Raw genomic sequence first — 17,728 nt, 5'->3', positions numbered from 1 at the left:
GTCACTGCCTCGTTTATGAGTTCTTCCTCTTCTTCCTCCTCAATCAGTGGCTGGCTCTCCTCCTCCTGTTCTCGTGATGGCCCTTCCCTAGGGTCGTCTGCCTCGTACAGTTCTTCCTCCGGTTCCCTTTTAGAAGAAGCTTCTTCCTCCCTTACTAAATGAGCTGACTTCCGCTTCCAAAATTTCTTCTTGTGTACAGGGGCGACTGATACCAGCACAGGCTGGTTCTTTAGTTCAGCCACAGGGCGTCGCCGGGGTCTGAGAGGCTGCAGGGCCTGTCACCGGGGTTTGAGTGGCCACAGGGCCTGTTGCTGGGGTCTGAGTGGTTGCAGTGCGTGTCATTTTACTGTCAGATCCAGAGACCTTCTCCTCCCTTTGGGGGTACTGAATGGTGTTGAACAGGGCTCGGTAGGCATGGGCCAGGCCCCAGCATGTTGCAATGATCTGCATCTCTCTGGAGTTGCCAGGGTGACAGCATACTTTTTCCAAATATTCTACTAACTTTTCAGGATTTTGCAGTTGCTCAGGGGTGAAGTTCCAAAACACTGGGGGTGCCCATTGGCCTAGGTACTTGCCCATCCTATCCCACACACCCTGCCACTCAACTATTCAGCCTTGGGGCAGATCTCTGGATGATATTCTTAAATTGCTTATTAACCTTAGACAAAACCGAAACAATATTCCCAAGAGATACCAATAGAAGTATCTTAACTACCCAAGGATGCTCAAGATACTGAAAAGTTACTGTAATGAAGGAGGAAACATCATAGAAGAAGGTAGTGACGCTGCCATTCTGTATTTCCTCCGTAAAAAACCTCTCAGAGGAAGAACTGTAATTGCTAGTTGTGTCCACGAAGTGGTACCTGAAGTACACTAATGGCTTCAGTACAAAGCTGAAATACCAGATTAAGCTCAAGGCCAGTGTTTTAATAACAATCTCCCAGGCAAAACATCACTAATCACAGCAGACCACAGCAAACTGCAAAAACCAACACCAATCTCTAACGTGTACAGCAAAAAAAAGAGCATGATGCAGATCAGAAAAACCAATACCGAGAACAGATGAACCAACATTGTGACCCACACTGTTAACAGATGTAAATTCCTTAATATGCTCCGGTTAATCTGTTATTATCTCAAACCCTTCGAGCCCCACGTTGGGCGCCAAAAAGGACTGTTGTGGTTTAACCTCAGTCGGTAACTGAGCACCACACAGCCGCTCGCTCACTCCTCCCCCCCCACCCCGGTGGGATGGGGGAGAGAACTGGAAGAGTAAAAGTGAGAAAACTCATGGGTTGAGATAAAAAGCTTAATAATTGAAATAGAATAAAATCCTAAGAATAAATAAGAATCCTAGAATAAAAACCTGTTGTGTCCAGCAGGACAGTCTCTGGCACTGGCTGGGCCAACCACTCATGACATGTTGGAGGTTTTGACCCAGAGTGAGCTCTTGAGGAAGAATGTGTCCATCCAAGTCTTGGTCTGCTGTGAAAGGATGGTGTCTCTCCTTGAGTCAGTGGCACTTAAACTGTGGGAGTCATGCTCTGGTCAGCTTCCTGAACTGTCAGATAAAGAAGCTGGGGATAGAAGCATTGCCTCAGTGTAAATGGGAGCTGGACGAGCTCTTCATGGAGAACCTGCAAGGGCAATAGCCTGAACTATGCATTGCATGGAAAGAAGGATGGCCAGAGGCTATGCTTCATGGAGACTGGAAGTTTGTGACTCCTGACAGCAGGACGAAGTTTCTTGGCCTGTCTTTGGATACGCACTTACAGAATAGATTTGGGGCCTTAGAACAGGTAAGGAGGAACAAGCTCCATCAGGGAGCCATCTTGGCCTAATCAACTGGTTGTAAACAGTGGCACCAGGAGAAAGACTCCCTTCAGCAGGGGATGGAAGTACTCATCTGCAGATGAGACTTGCTGTCTAAGGTGGTTTGGTTTTTAGGGGCTCAGATCTAGGATGCTGCAGAAATTGCAAGGTTTTTTTGACCCTCAGACTATTACCCAGTGGCTGCTCATCTACATGAACACCAGTGATATTACTGAGGGAGGCCTTGCGTGGGTAAAAAGTAACTACAGCCCAGGGGCTAGGGTGAAGGGCACAGGAGGTGGTGTTCTCCTTGATCCTGCCGTAAAGGAAAAAGGCTTGATTAAGAGTAAGGAATTCTGCTAACTTGTAATTCAGCTACTTTAAGTGAGCCCTTTGAAAAAGAAAACTTGGATTACAGATTTCTTTGTCAACTAACATTATTCAAACATGTAATTATTTTGCGTTCTTAGTAAGTATTATTCCAAGCTTAGTTTCAGTGTCATCTCCTTTTCATGATTATTTGATTAAGTCTGTCAGATACTGTAGCAAGGAATAAGTGGGGCTGTCTTTCTTTAATTGACATTTTTTTCTTAAGTTTATTTCTGGGAAGTTTCACAATGATAAGGTTCCTGGCAGCATTCATCTCTGTACCACTCCAGAGATCTCTATCCAGATCCTCCTCCAAGCATAAGAACAGTCCATCCCAGTCCTCAGGAAAACACGTTAATGTTTCAAGACGCTGGCTTGGCTAAACAGAGAAGTCATGAACAAGCTTCAATGCAGAAAGGCAGCATAGAGAAGGTAGAAGCAGGGAAGGGTTATAAAAGAGGAATTTAGGCATGTAAGGTTATATTGGGAAAGAGAAAGTTCAACTGCAGTTGAGACTTGCAGAGGATGTCGGGGCAACAAGACATGCTATGGCAGTAGTTAAAGGCTGAAGAAGGAAAAACGTGCGACTGTTGCTGAATGCAGCACGTGATTAGTGTCGGCAGACACAGATAAGGCAGAGGTACTGAATGCCTTCTTTCCCAAGTCTTTGTTAACAAGATTTCTCAGTCCTCTGTGCATAGAGACAGGGTTCAAGGAGGAGTACCGCTAGTAATAGGTGATGGTTGAGTTGGGAATTACTGGAGAAAATTTGACCCATACAAGTCCATGGGACTAGATAGACTGCATCTGAGGATGCTGAGACAGCTGGCTGGTGTCACTGCAAGGTTACTCTCTATCATCTTTAAAAGGTTGTGGAACTTGGGGGAGGTTCCCAGTGACTGGAGAAGGACAGACAATGTACCCATCTTCAAAAAAAAAAAAAAAAACAACAAAACCAAAAAACCCCCAAAGGACGGTTCCCAATCCAGCAAACTACAGACAAGTCATCTTCTCTTAATCCCTGCAAAAATCATGGGCAGAGTCCTCTTGGAACTCATTTCTGAGCATGCGAGGGGTAAATTATGCCTGGCAGACCTGATTGCCTTTGATAATAAGGCTGGATTTCTGGATGAGGGGAAAGGAGTGGATGTCATTTGTGTTGACTTTAGCAAGACTTGCAACACTGCCTCTCTCAGTATTTTTGTACCCATTTTAGGATAATATGGTTTTGATGGATGAACAACTAGATGAGTAAAACAATTGGTTGGATAATCAGGCTCAGAGATAGAGGTTAGTGGGTCCTACTCTGCCTGCAGGCTAATGAGAAGTGGAATACCAAATGGGTCTGTCCTGGGACCTGTCCTTTTTAACATCTTTATTAATGACCTGGAGGAGGTGACAGATTCCACTCTTGTTGAGTTTTCAGGCAATACCAAGCTGGAAGGAAAAGTTGATAATCTTAATGGCAGGATTGTCATCCAGAGGGACCTGGACAGATGGAAGGAATTGGCCAACAGGAACTTTATGAAATTCAGCAAGGACAAATGCAAAATCCTGCACCTGGGAAGAAAGAATCGCTTGCAACAATATGAGTTGGAGATTGATTTGCTAGGGAACAGATTTGCTGAAAAAGGATCCAGAGGTACTGGTATACAGACAGCAAGCTGAACGTGAGCCAGCAGTGTGCTCCAACAATAAAGAAGGCATCCTGGGTTATATTAACAGGAGCATAGCCAGTAGGTCTAGAGAAATTATTCTCCCCATTTAGTCAGCACTTGCTGACCACATCTAGAATACTGTGTCCAGTTTTGTCCCCCCTGTTACAAGAATGACAACAGTTAACTGGAACAAGTTAGCGGAGAGTCACCAAGGTGATCAGGGGGCTGGAGCACATGCCTTCTCTGGAGAGGCTGAGGGAACTGCCTTTAGTCTGGGGAAGAAGCGGCACCTCAGAGCAGCCTTCCAATACCTGTAATAAGATTGCTCAGAAGAAAAAGCCAGGCTCTTCACAGTGGTACATAGTGGGAGGACAAGTGAGAGCAGTCATAAATTGAAACTAGAGAGTTCCAGCTGGTTGTAAGAAGGAACTTTTCTACCGTGAGAACACAGAGGCTGTGCATCCTCCATCCTCAGAGGTTTTCACAACCTGACTGGTTAAAACCCTGAGCAACGTGGTCTGGCCTCATAGTTGACCCTGCTTTTAGCAGGAGGTTGAAATAAATGATCTTCTGAGATCCCTTCCAACCTGAATTATTTTATTACTCTATGACCCCAGAAGACCCCAAATACTACTGGAGTTCTTTTCTTGCTCTCATTTCTGAAGCCAGTACTATTGTTCTCTTGGTTTTCTTTCCAGGATTTTATCGTGTTGCAAATTTAGAATAGAACTGTAATGTATTTCTCCTTCTGAAAGATCTGAAAAGCATCCATGTTTCAGTTATTCCTGTAATTTCCAGTTTCATATCCCACATTAATAGGTCTGTTTCCATCCCTTTTGTTGCCCAGTTTCTTGTGTTAATTTACAAGTGTTTTACTTAATTGGACTGCTAAAGGAACAAGAACTAAAAACATGATTAATGTGGGACCAGAAAACAATTTAAAATGTGCTGGGAGCTCAACTTACGTTAACACTTCCATGAAACTTTAAAAAACAAAAACAACAAAGCAACAACAACAACAAAAACACCACCAAAAAGATTGATGAGGTAAAGGCATCTTGTAATAAACTGTTAAAATATTGCTACTGTTGTAAGGAAATGAGATGAGCAACACTACAAAATGGTCTGAAAGACACCTGGGAAGAAAAGATAAATTTACATGATTCAGAATTGTGTATGAAAGTCAATAAGGTAAGGTAAGATTTCTTCCCAAATATAGCTATGCAAAATAATTTAAGTTGGAAGAGTCATTTTGTCTAACCTCCTGCTCAGGGAGGTGCTAGCTTCAAAATTAAATCAGGTTGCTCAGGATCTTGTTAGTCAAGTTTTGAATATGCTCAAGGATGGGCTTTCCACAGCCTCTCTAGGGAATCTGTTCCAGCACTTAACTACTTTTATGGTGAAGGGTTTTTTTTTCCTTTGCATCCAGTCAGGATTTCTCTTGCTGCAACTTGTTACTTTTGCAGCTCATCCATCCACTGTGCAACTCTGAGAGCAGTCTGACTTGTCTTTTCTATAATCCATCTTCAGGTACTGGAAGACAGGAATTTAGATCCCTCCTGCCCCCTCTTAACCCTTCTTCAGTTTGAACAGATTCCTTTACTGTGGCCTGTCTTGGTATGTTGTAAAGTCCAATGTCTTTTGTGGCCTTCTACTGGACTCTCTGCAGTTCATCAATAACGTTCCTTGCACAGGGGTGGCACAAAACTGGGTTTAGTATTACATAGGTGGCCTCATCAGTGCCTAATAGAAGAGAATGATTATCTTCCTTTAACCTGCTGGGAGTGCTGTTGCTAATGAAGTGCAATATGCCATTAGCTTTCAGTGCCACATTGGTGCACTGCTGACCCATGTTCAACTTGTCATTCACCAGGACCCAACACCCTTTTCTGCAGAGCTGCTTTCTAGCCAGTGAGCACCCAGCCTGTACTGTTGCATGGGATTATTCCATTTCAGCTGCAAGATTCTGTGTTTGCTTTTGTTGAACTGCTTGAGTTTCCTGTCAGCCTGTTGAAATACATCTGAGTGGCAGCTCCACTCTCCGATATATTGATGACAGCTCCCAGTTTAGGCTCATCTGCGTACCTGCTGAGGATTTTTTCTGTCCCATTGTCCAGCTCGCTAATAAAGTCATTAACAGTATTGGTTTGAATCCTATATTATACCACTTCTAAATGGCCAACACTTAGATATTGAACTGCTGACTGCTAATCTTTGAGCCCTACTGTCCAGGCAGTTTGTCGCCCACCTTGTAGCCCACCTATCCCATCCACGTTTCACCTGTTTGGCTCGAAGATATGGTGGGAGACCATGCAAAAACCTTTTTAAAGTCAAGGTAGACAACATACACCGTTCCCCACTTTTTTACTAAACCAGTCTTTTCATTATGGACAGCTATCAGACTAAATTTGCCCTTGGTATGCCTGTGCTGACTGTTCCCAGTCACCTTCTTGTCCTTCATGTGCCCTGACATGGCTTCTGTGAGGATTTGTTCCACGATCTTCCTGCACGGTGAGGTTAGGCTGAACAGCCTGTAATGGCCCAGACTGTCCTTCTTGCCTTTCTAATGGATATGATGTTTGTCTTTTTTCAATCATCAGGAACCTCATCCAATCACCATGATCTTTCAAAAATGGTAGCAATGCCTTGTAATGACAGTGGCTAGCTTCTCAACATCCTCAGTTGGCATCCCATCCAGTCTCATGAACTTCTGGATGTTCAGCTTGCTTAGGTGGTGCTTAACTTGATCTTGCTCTGCTGTGGGTAGTATTCATTCCCCTGTTAGTTTTGATAGTCTCGTTAACTAATCTAGGTTTTGTTCATCTTTGTTCCACAAAACTTACTTGTTTCAGGTTTTTTTGGAAGGAGTTTAGTTGCCTGAGGTCATGTAACATGTAGCAGAAGGTTAATTAAGTAAATAGAGTTGTATAATATTTTGATATGTGGGGCAGAAATCCTCTATGTTTTTCACACTGCCTATTCAATAGAAACTTTTTGATTGAAGTGTTTGAGGGGGAAATTCTCATTCACTTCTAAATATAAAAATTCCTTCTTCATAAAAAGTGGAACATATTTGAAAGACTATAGATAGATAAAAGAAAATCTTAACTTTGCATTGTTTACATATTAACTGTTAGCCAAAGTTGTCGAAGGGTAGATAGTAGTGAAACTAAAAACGATGAAATCAATTGAAAAAAGTATTCATTGTGTAGTTAAATTCTATATGTTTTAAGGTGTGTTTTGTTTCTAACAGATTTTGTCTTCTAAGAGTGATTCTCGTTTGAAGCACTTACTGCAGCGAGCACCTGAGTATTGTCCAGAATCAATGGTAAGGCTTGCTAGTTTTTAATTAAAGAAAACAAAACAACTAATCTTATATTAACAAAGTTTTGCTTACAAAATAAGGTTTTAAAATTACTTGTATTTTAGTTACTCACTGAGTTTTGAGCTGGTAGAACATGTGTGTATGTCTTGAAGCTTTTTCTTCCTTGTTATGAGGACTAGAAAAATTCTTATTATGAGATTTGATCCTCAAAGTAGCATTTATTTTTTTGTAAAGCCATTATTACGCTACTTGCAATAAGATGGGACTTGGCAATTTTGCTAGGTGTCCTGGTCGTGCAAGCTATGAAATGCAATGAAAATCTGACCTATGTGGTAAAAAATTGTGCTGGGTGATTGTCACTTGGATGTTGATGGCAGCGACTTAAATTAGATCATGTGTTCCAGCTTGTGTATGGGACAAAGCTGTGAGGTCTTGGTTGGACTAAGGCAAGGAGACCCTCATAGCTGTTCTGAATGGTTTATGGCCACATCTGACAAACTGAAGTAATGATTTTATTGGATAGGTAATTTTATGGTTTCCTAAAAGTTCTCTAGTGTATCACTAAAAAAATGAAGAATGTAATCTGCTCCTTGTCTTAGAGATGATCTAACTGGGGGAAGAGATAAGCACTATCATTCAGATTGTAAATTCTGGAGTCTTCTCTCTTGGCAACTTAGAATATCTCAACACATTTGCTATCAGAAAGGTCTGCTTTCTTCTTGTAATTTTTGTTACTTCTAAACAGTATCAATACTGTTTCCAGCTAGCCTAAAACATATACTCAGCTCAAATGGGCAATGTATAGGAGTAGTAAATCTGAGGATAACATTTTATAAGCAACTTTGCAAGAGTGTGTTTGCTTATAGATCCTCTCCTCCAGTGTGTCAAAAGTATGTTTTTTCAGTGTTTACTTCCTGTCGATCATCAGCTCTAAGGTCTTGGAAGGTTACAGATGGCTGATGGTATGAGTAAAACCTGTGGCATGAAAACATATCAAAGTGGTGAATAGCATTTGTGTTGGTACTGGTTATCTTTTATTCCCTGATAGGAAGAGTAGGATCTATCTGTATAGTAAAGGAGTGCATTTTCAGAAGACAGGATTGGAGAGTATCTGAAAGGGGGAAAATGATTGACACGATGATTTTTTTAACTCCCAATTACCATCTTTATAAATGGCAAGTTTACTGTGCAGTATGTATTTTAAACTAGTATTGCTTGTCTTTGTTGGAGAGGTGTTCTAGTGACATTCCACAGATGAGTGGATAGGTTATGAATTTAATCAGATGGTCTATTTTCTGGAGCACTGGTTACAGACATTGTGTTGTCTGTATTCCTTCAGGTAATAGGATAGAAAGGGTATTGCCTGGTATTAAGTAATACAGTAACTGCCAACACAAGAGGCGACTTTATCTTAGAATCATAGAATTGTTTAGGTTGGAAAAGACCCTTAAGATCATTGAGTCCAACCGTCAACCTTCTCATGAAATAAAGGAAGTCAACTGAATCAATGGGGTGGAACTAGTAGAAGTAGCAGCTCTTTACCTTTTTCTTTTGAGCTGACTTTGACACTTAGATAAGTGGGAAACTCCCATATATACAGAGGGGGACAGTTTTAGATCATTAGATACAGATCCATTGCAACTTTAGAAAGTCATTAATTCCTGTGATTACAGAATCATTGCATGACAATATGGGTGGCTGTTTCAGTGTGATTGAATTAAACTTTTCATTTTGTCTTAAAGAACATGTTCAACACTTTTATTTAAAGCCCCTTGTGGTGGGTTAACCTTGGCTGCATGCCAGGTGCCTGCCAAGCTACTCTGTCACTCCCCCTCCTCAACTGGACAGAGGGAGAGAAGATCTGACAGAAGACTCGTGGGTGGAGATAAGCACGGGGAGATCACTCAGCAATTACCGTCATGGGCAAAACAGACTCGACTCGGGGAAATTAATTTAATTTATTGCCAATCAAAAGGTCAGAGTAGGATAATAAGAAATAAGAACAAACCTAAAAACACCTTCCCCCCACCCCTCCCTTCTTCCCAGGCTCAACTTCACTCCTGACTTCTCTACCTCTTCTCCCCCGAGCGGTGCAGGGGGATGGGCAATGGGGGTTGTGGTCAGTTCATTGCACATTGTCTCTGTCTCTCCTTCCTCCTCGTGCTTTTCCACTGCTCCAGCGTGGGTCCTTTCCACGGGGCGCAGTCCTTGAGGAACAAACTGCTCCAGTGTGGGTCTCCCGCGGGGCCACAAGTCTTGCCAGGAAACCTGCTGCAGCATGAGCTCCTCTTTGTGGGGTCACAGGTCCTGCCAGAAAACCTGCTCCAACGTGGGCTGCTCTCCACAGGGCCATAGGTTCTGCCAGGAGCCTGCTCCAGCATGGGCTCTCCACAGGCTGCAGCTTCAGGGCACATCTATCTGCACTGGTGTGGGGTCCTCCATGAGCTGCAGTGTGGATATCCGCTCCACCGTGGACCTCCATGGGCTGCAGGGGGACAGCCTGCCTGACCATGGTCTTCACCACAGGCTGCAGGGGAATCTCTGCTCTGGCACCTGGAGCACCTCCTCCCCCTCCTTCTTCACTGACCTTGGTGTCTGCAGGGTTGTCTCTTTCACATATTCTCACTCCTCTCTCCCAGCTGCAGTTTTTACCCTTTCTTAAATATCTTATCACAGAGGTGCTACTAACATCGCTGATTGGCTCAGCCTTGGCCAGCAGCAGGTCCATCTTGGAGCCGGCTGGAACTGGCTTTGTCGGACACGGGGGAAGCTTCTCACGGAAGCTACCCCTGCAGCCCCCCTACTACCAAGACCTTGCCACGTAAACCAAATACACCCCTTAAGACTTGTCACTTGCCTTCTTACTCTGCAGAATTTTCCTCTGATTTCATCTAATTAAGGTTTTCCTAGTGCTTCCTTAAAAAATATTGACTTCAATAACATTGTATTAAAATACATGTCTTCAAGGCTTTTCTGTAGTCTTGTCATTTTAAATACTATACTGTGATCATATTGTCTAAGTGTTGTAGGATGTTAAACATCTAGCATACAATGCATGACAACTCCCATTGCCTTTAATTCTTCAGGCTCCTAACACAGCGCACCCACTGTAACTGCAATAGGTACTTGTTTCTGTTAGTTGAACTAAAATTCTTACCTTACATGGAATTCTTCCTCTGCTGCCTAAACCTCCTTCTTCCAGGACATTTGTAACTTTTATTGGGTGGGTAACATAAGTACCTGTGGCAGACCGGTGTCTGACCAGAGATTTCTTTTATACTAGTCCCAGTGTAAAGAATCCCCTGTAGTCAGCTTGGCTAGTAGTCTCAGTAATAACAGTAATGAGAGAGATAGGGACAGCAATTTGGTAAGCTCTTCACCTTTTTTTTTTTCTGCCTTTTGGCAGAAAACTATTTACAGAATTCTTCTGCCTAATACCATCAGCCACTTAGGTCATTTAGCAGAACCTGTGCTTAGGACCAGAAGTGCTTTGCAGTCGGTGTGAACCCAACAGATCCCTATTGTAACTTTTCATGTTAGTAAACTTCACTTACACAACTCTTTCTTCCATGTATCTATCTTTCCCTGAAACTACATTTCTCTGGTCTCTGGGGTACCTTAAAACCTCTTTCTTTTGTTTTGTGTGTGGTTGTATGTGGTGTTTGGGGGTTTTTTTAAGCTGGTGGAAAGGAGTGCTAGGGCACTAAGCTTCTCCCACAGGTCTTGGTCTTAGATAAATCTTTTTCTTTGTCTAAACAGTTGCTACTTAGTTCTCTAAACACTGGTGGAGAAAGTTGACTAGCTGGCATATTCCAGGTAATCACAGCATGTTCTGCACCTACAAAAATGCTGCTGTTGATTCCATACTATGTAGATGGCAGCCTTCTTGTCAAAGCAAGTGGTACTCAAATTATATTGCGTAGTGCTTCTTCAAAAGATGTTTTAGACATAGGAGCCGTTCCAATAGGATATTTAAAAACCAGGATAAAAATGCTGAAAATGCTGTTTTGTGTCTGCTAGAAACTCTGTTATTCTGTAGACTTACTTTTGCTTAACTGCATTTTACTTTTCAGGGAGAAGTGTGGGGTTGTATAAATTCTTCTTTGCCAGGTAAGAAATACTAGTTTACTACTGAATTGTGTTGCTTTTTCACCATATGCATGTTTTGATGATGTTGCACCTATAGATTTCGTGATAATTTAACTTTCATTATGTTTCCATTATAAACTGTACTTGATGTCTAGTTTCCTTTAGTCAAAACTGGGTTACCTGTGCTTTTTTTTTTTAACACTTCTTTTCTTTTCCTAGTTAGAAATTGTTTAATATGTTTCTGTGATTAAACGTGTGCTTCTGTGACACATCCAAGAAATATCAAAGTTTCTTTCCTTTAAAGAGTTTCTATTATTTTCAGTTTCAATATACTTTAGCCTGATCTATAAAATCATGGATTATTGCAACTTTGCTCTAAATGCGGTATAATTTGGGGAAAAAATTAGTAACGGGGAGAAATAGTAAGAACTAGACAAACAATTTAAGAAGTGCAGAGGCTCATATCAAGAACCAAACTGCTTGGTACAGGTGGATTTAGAAAGTTAAAGCATAAATCACAAGACAGGACTGTTATGTTAAAAGGAGAGATCAAAAATAGATTAAATTGGATTTAACTAGTACTATTGTATCATATGTCATTTCTAAAAGGCTTGGAGTGAAATTAGCATGCTATGGTTGAAAAGTGGTAGTGAGGAAAGAGGAGGCTGTAACAGTTTTATGGCATCTGCTCAGACTTCCCCCCCGTGCCGCTTCAGAGGCAAACTGTTGATTCCAGTGCATGCAAAGAGATTTGCTGTCTTATATTTTGCTAGTTTTACTTAACCAATAATGTCTTTTGGAGTTGCAGTGCTTCTCTCTCATCTAAAACCTGATAAATTTTTAGTTGGAGACAATACCTAATCTTCATTGAAGCTCACTAGCTATATACAAATGAGTGGCAATGCTTTTACTGCAAGTGAGAAATACATATTTTATTTTCAATGTTAGGTTTGTGTAAGCAAGTGAAAAAGCATTGGAAATCTTTGCTAATGAACCACTTCCAAATTGTCTTCCTGTACTTTCTAAACTGGTGTGAGGCCTCTTCAGTGCCCTAATGGTAGGATTCTATTATCCTCTGATTTGTGGAAAAAAAAGTCACTTCTTCAATGGTGCTGCAAATCATAGTTTAGTCCTGTGATAAAAGTGAAATATTCCTGTAGTATCCTGAGCTTGTATCCTGAATTTTGTACCTGCATGAAGCCAGTCACTTTTCATTCTTCTTGCATGTGAAGTTACATTACTGTTTTGTTCTTTGATGTGAGCCACTTTTAAAATTCTTTTAAGTATTCTCCAGTGATTCCACGCACTGTAGGATTTTGTAAATTAATGGTGTGGTGTATATAGGACAGCATTATAGTGGAAGCTCTTACTCCCTTTCTGGGAAATCAGTACAACTGAGTGCCTCTGTGAGGTGCCTGTACGCTAGTGCACGCAGCATGGGGAGCAAACAGGAGGAGTTAGAAGTCTATGTGCAGTTACAGGGCTACGATTTTATTTGGGTCATAGAGACATAGCAAGAAGGCTTCCACAGCTGGAGTGCTGTGATGGAGAGGTACAGGAAGGACTGGCCAGGAAGGTGAGGAGGGGGAGTTGCCCTTTATGTGAGAATGTAACTGGCATGCATGGAGCTCTGCCTGGGGATGGATGATGAGCCAGCTGATGACAGCACGTGGGCATATGAGTGGCATAGTGTGGGCATATCAACATATTAGTGAGCGGTCCGACTGTTGTGGGTGTCAGCTACAGACTACCTGATCAGGAAGAAGTAGTAGATGAGGCCTTCTTCATACAACTGGATGAAGTCTCATGTTCACATGCCCTGATGCTCATGGGGAACTATGATCACTCTGGTAGCTTTTCAAGAGACAACACAGGAGGGAACAGGCAATCTGCTTGGAAGAATCCCATGGGATACAGCCCTGGAGAGAAGAGGGGTCCAAGAGAACTGGTTGATTTTCAAGGATCACCTTATCCAAGCTCCAGTTATGCATGATGGGGTTAGAAAAGCCAGAGCCTATCTGGAGTTGATCCTGGTGAGCTATGTGAAGGGCAGCCAGAAAGCTGTCCTGTTTCTTTAACTACATTAGCAGTAAAAGGAAGACTAGGGAAAACGAGGGCCTGCTGCTGAATGGGGGAGGAAACCTGGTGACAAATGACATTAAAAAGGCCATGGCTTTCTTTGCCTCAGTCTTTACTGGTAAGATGAGCTTTCAGGAGTGCCAGATCCCTGAGATCAGTGGTAAAGTCCAGAGCAAGGAAGACTTGGACTTGACGGAGGAGGATCAGGTTAGGTAATATTTAAGCAAACTGAACACAAGTCTATGGGACCTGATGGATACCCTTACAAGTGCTGAAGGAGTTGGCTAATGTCATTGCAAGGTCACGCTCAACAATCTTTGAAAGGTCATGGCTATTGAGAGACAATGCTGAGGACTGGAAGAAAGCAAACATCACTCCTGCCTGTAGAAAGGGCAAGGAGGACCTGGGGAACTACAGGCTGGTCAGTCTCACCTCAAACCCTGGGAAGTTAATGGAGCAGATCTTCCTGCAAGCCATTTCCAAACACATCAAGGACAACAAGGTCATTGGTTATAGTCAGCATGGATTTGTGAAGGGGAAATCGTGCTTAACCAACCTGATAACCCTCTGTGATGAGATGCCTGGCTTGTTAGATGAAGGGAGAGCAGTGGATGTTGTCTATCTCAACTTCAGTAAGGCTTTCAGCACTGTTTTTTGTAACATCCTTATAGACAAACTGATGAAGTGTGGGCTGGGTAAGTGGACAGTGGAGGTGGACTGAAAACTGTCTGAACTGCTGGGCTCAAAGATGTGTGATCAGTGGCACAGAGTACAGCTGGAGGCCAGAATCCTGGGGTTTGATGCTGGGTTTAATCCTATTTAACATCTTCATTAATGATGGGACAGAGTGCACCTTCAGTGTATTTGCAGATGATACAAAACCGGGAGGAGATGTTGCTAGACCAGATAGTTGTGCTGCCATTCAGAGGGATGTTAACAAGCCAGAGAAATAGGCAGACAGGAACCTCATGAAGTTCCAAAAAAGGAAATGCAAAGTCCTGCACCTGGTGAAGGCCCTGTGCTCCACAGCACACAGGAGGCTGACCAGCTGAAAAGCAGCTTTGTAGAAACATACCTGGGGATCCTGGTGGACAGCAAGTGGAACATGATCCAGCAATGTGCCCTTGTAGCAAAGGCGGCCTACAGCACCCAGGCTCCATGAGGGAAAGTGTTGCCAGCAGATCAAGGGAGGTGATCCTTCCCCTCTACTCAGCATTGATGAGACCACATCAGGGATACTGTGTCCAGTTCTGGGCGTATCGGTACAAGAAAGATGAGAACACACTGGAGCAAGTCCAGCAAAGAGCCACTTTAAGATGATTAAGGGACTGGAACATATATGAGGACAGGCTGAGAGAGCTGAGATTGGTTACCATTGCCAAGAAGAGAAAGCTGAGGGGGATGGATCTTACCAATATGTATAATTATCTGATGGAAGTGTGTGAAGAAGATGGAGCCATGCTCTTCTCAGTGGTATCCAGTGGCAGGACAAGAGGCAGTGAGCACAGATTGAACGACAGTAACTTCCATTTAAACATAAGAAGAAACTTTTTTACTGCAAGGATGATTGAACAGTGGAAGAGGTTGCTCAGAGAGGTTTTGGAGTCTCCAGCTGCGGAGGTATTCAAAACCTTACTGGGCATGGTCCTGGGCAGTCTGCTCTAGCTGACCTTGCTTTGAGCAGGGAGGCTGGACTAAACAATCTCCAGAGGTTCCTTCCAACCTCAGTGATTCTGTGGTTTTCTTTCTGATTTTTCTCCCCTTTGACTACCCTCAGTACAGAAAGTATTTCATAACAGAGTTTAGAATGGGGCCACAAACTGAATTTTGACTGGATCAGCATCTCTGATTTTTCATAGTACAGCATCCACAAAGTGTTTGCACACACACATGTACGCACACACACACACACACAGAGTCTATGATGAAACTGTACACAGCCCTCCCGACATCGATGTTATCATGGACAGTTGCAGAATATTGACTGGTTAAACAGATGACTTTAATAGTTACTTTCTTAACAGCTGTATGACATACCTGGCAGCTAAGTTAAGAATGCAGGTGGAAACCTGTTTTGCATGTGGGTTTCAATGGCATCCTGTCATAACACAACATATATGCTAAATAATTTGGGACTCTGCCTTATAATTTGCTGCTTGATATATCCTTTGTGTATTTTCATTATAGTTTGTGTTTTCTCCTCTTCCATTCCTTCCCCACAGCAACTTGATATTACTGATCTGTGTTAAAATTTTGAAATTGTTTGATTTGCCAGTAACTTCATCACGATAGTTACCTTAAAGTGTTAATATTCTCATAGCTACCACTTGAGCTACCATTCTTTTTCACATTTGTTTCCACTTCCTTAAACCCATCATGATGGTCTTCTATTAACTTCCTTTTATGGCTCATCCTCACAAAACAACACTGTAAGTTGTGTTTTCTTGTCCTTGCCAAGACAGTGTTGTAAGCATTAGATACTTAGGACTAGATGTTCAGGAATGTAAGTATTCTCTGAAAGAAAATTACTTTTCCATGTTTTCTGAAGGCAAATATGATTAGTTTGTCAATGTTTGTTTATTAAATCCAGTAGGCCTACAAAACGTATTATTTTTTGGGACTTGTTTAGGAAATTAAAGTTTCTTTGTGATCATGCACACACAATACTGTTCAAGAAACTGCTTACAAAAGATGATTGAGGGACCCCCAGCTGGGGGGTGGGGAGAGGGAGAGCAAATGCAGCAACCTGTAATTCTAGGTGATAACTATGTTCTGATTTTAAGCTTTATCATTTTCTGTAAGCAGACTGTAGAAGACTTCAAAGAGACAATAAAATTCTGACTTGGGCTTTCTTGCACCCTTCTTGACACATGCAACTCTTGAACATGAGAAGCCTAGTTGTTTTTCACTTTCTTCTTTTTCCGTCTTCCTTTTTGTCTTATTCCCCTGTTTCCTTAGGATCACAGTGATCCAGCTTTTCGCAGATATTTTCAGAATGTAGAATGTTTCTCTCATCACAAAATAAAGGTATCAGAGATGACATTCTATTTCTTTATGTTTCTGCAGCTTTTTACCTCTGTTTCTGACTGCAATACTCTTGTGGAGACTGCAGTAAAATGTTTATAATAAGGAAGAAAAATCTGTGTAAGTCATCTCACTAATGTGATGTGGCTTCTGGAAACTTTTTGGAGGAGATGTGGGACAAGAGCTGTGTTACGCAACTAGATGATCTTTTATAGTTCAGGGATCTGTGTTGTACTTCTATCAGTTAATTTGGTGAATAATCAGAACTATGGACTCCAGTCAATTAATTGTGCACTAAAGGTGTATTTTCATCTAGAAATGCATGCATTTTAATTACCTTGACTACAAAATTAATTTATAAGTTGTTGCATTAAAATTGCAGTTCAATGGTTTTTGAAGATGTGACATCAATTTTTCCTCCGCCAGCTTGTCTGCTACTCATAAATATCCTGGGGAGAGGGCCACTTGCCAAGAAAATACTAACTATGGCTGAAACTTATCAGCATTCTTAATTTGGCATGTAGCTTGCTTCATTCTTTTAGCACAGTTTAGTTCCAGTAAAAGTATGTCTGAAAACCACAGGCTCTGTATTGCACAAAATACGGATGCTTGATTATTCAGTGGTGATTCACTGGCGACTATTCAGTCGTGACATTGCCTCTAAAGCTGTACAGCTGTATTTATCATGTGTTTCTCCTGGATATAGCTGGTTGTGCTGGTTTTGGCTGGGATAGAGTTAATTTTCTTCATAGTAGCTAGTATGGGGCTATGTTTTGGATTCGTGCTGAAAACAGTGTTGATAATACAGGGATGTTTTCCTTACTGCTGGTACAGTGCTGTGTTTTGGATTTAGGATGAGAATAATGTTGATAACACACCGATGTTTTACTTGTTGCCGAGCAGTGCTTACACTAGTCAAGGACTTTTCAGCTTCCCATGCTCTACCGACTGAGAAGGCTGGAGGGGCACAAGAAGCTGGGAGGGGGCACAGCCAGGACACCTGACCGAAACTGGCCCAAGGGATATTCCATACCGTGTGATGTCATGCTCAGTATATAAAGCTGGGGGAGGAAGAAGGAAGGGGGGGGACGTTTGGAGTGATGGCATTTGTCTTCCCAAGTAACCGTTACGCGTGATGGAGCCCTGCTTTCCTGGAGATGGCTGAACACCTGCCTGCCCATGGGAAGTAGTGAATGAATTCCTTTGTTTTGCTTTGCTTGCGTGCGTGGCTTTTGCTTTACCTATTAAACTGTCTTTATCTCAACCCATGAGTTTTCTCACTTTTACCCTTCCAATTCTCTCCCCCGTCCCACTGGGGGGGAGTGAGCGAGCGGCTGTGTGGTGCTTAGTTGCCAGCTGAGGTTAAACCACA

At 42.3% G+C, this 17,728-nt stretch overlaps 1 protein-coding gene across 1 annotated transcript in view; it reads left to right on the top strand.

Moving 5' to 3' along the window:
- RECK (reversion-inducing-cysteine-rich protein with kazal motifs) overlaps nt 1-17,728 on the top strand; it is a 73,704-nt gene that overhangs the window by 10,410 nt on the left and 45,566 nt on the right. The window contains exons 3-4 of the mRNA XM_009324495.1: nt 7,093-7,167; nt 11,238-11,274. Of these exons, the coding sequence (XP_009322770.1) occupies nt 7,093-7,167; nt 11,238-11,274 (112 nt within the window). The remainder of the gene's footprint in view (nt 1-7,092; nt 7,168-11,237; nt 11,275-17,728) is intronic.

This window comes from Pygoscelis adeliae, unplaced genomic scaffold, assembly GCF_000699105.1.
Source record: "Pygoscelis adeliae isolate BGI_AS28 unplaced genomic scaffold, ASM69910v1 Scaffold95, whole genome shotgun sequence".
NCBI classification, from domain to species: Eukaryota; Metazoa; Chordata; class Aves; order Sphenisciformes; family Spheniscidae; genus Pygoscelis; species Pygoscelis adeliae.
Note: the sequence above shows the minus strand (reverse complement) of the source record. Positions and strands in the feature narration are given on the sequence as shown.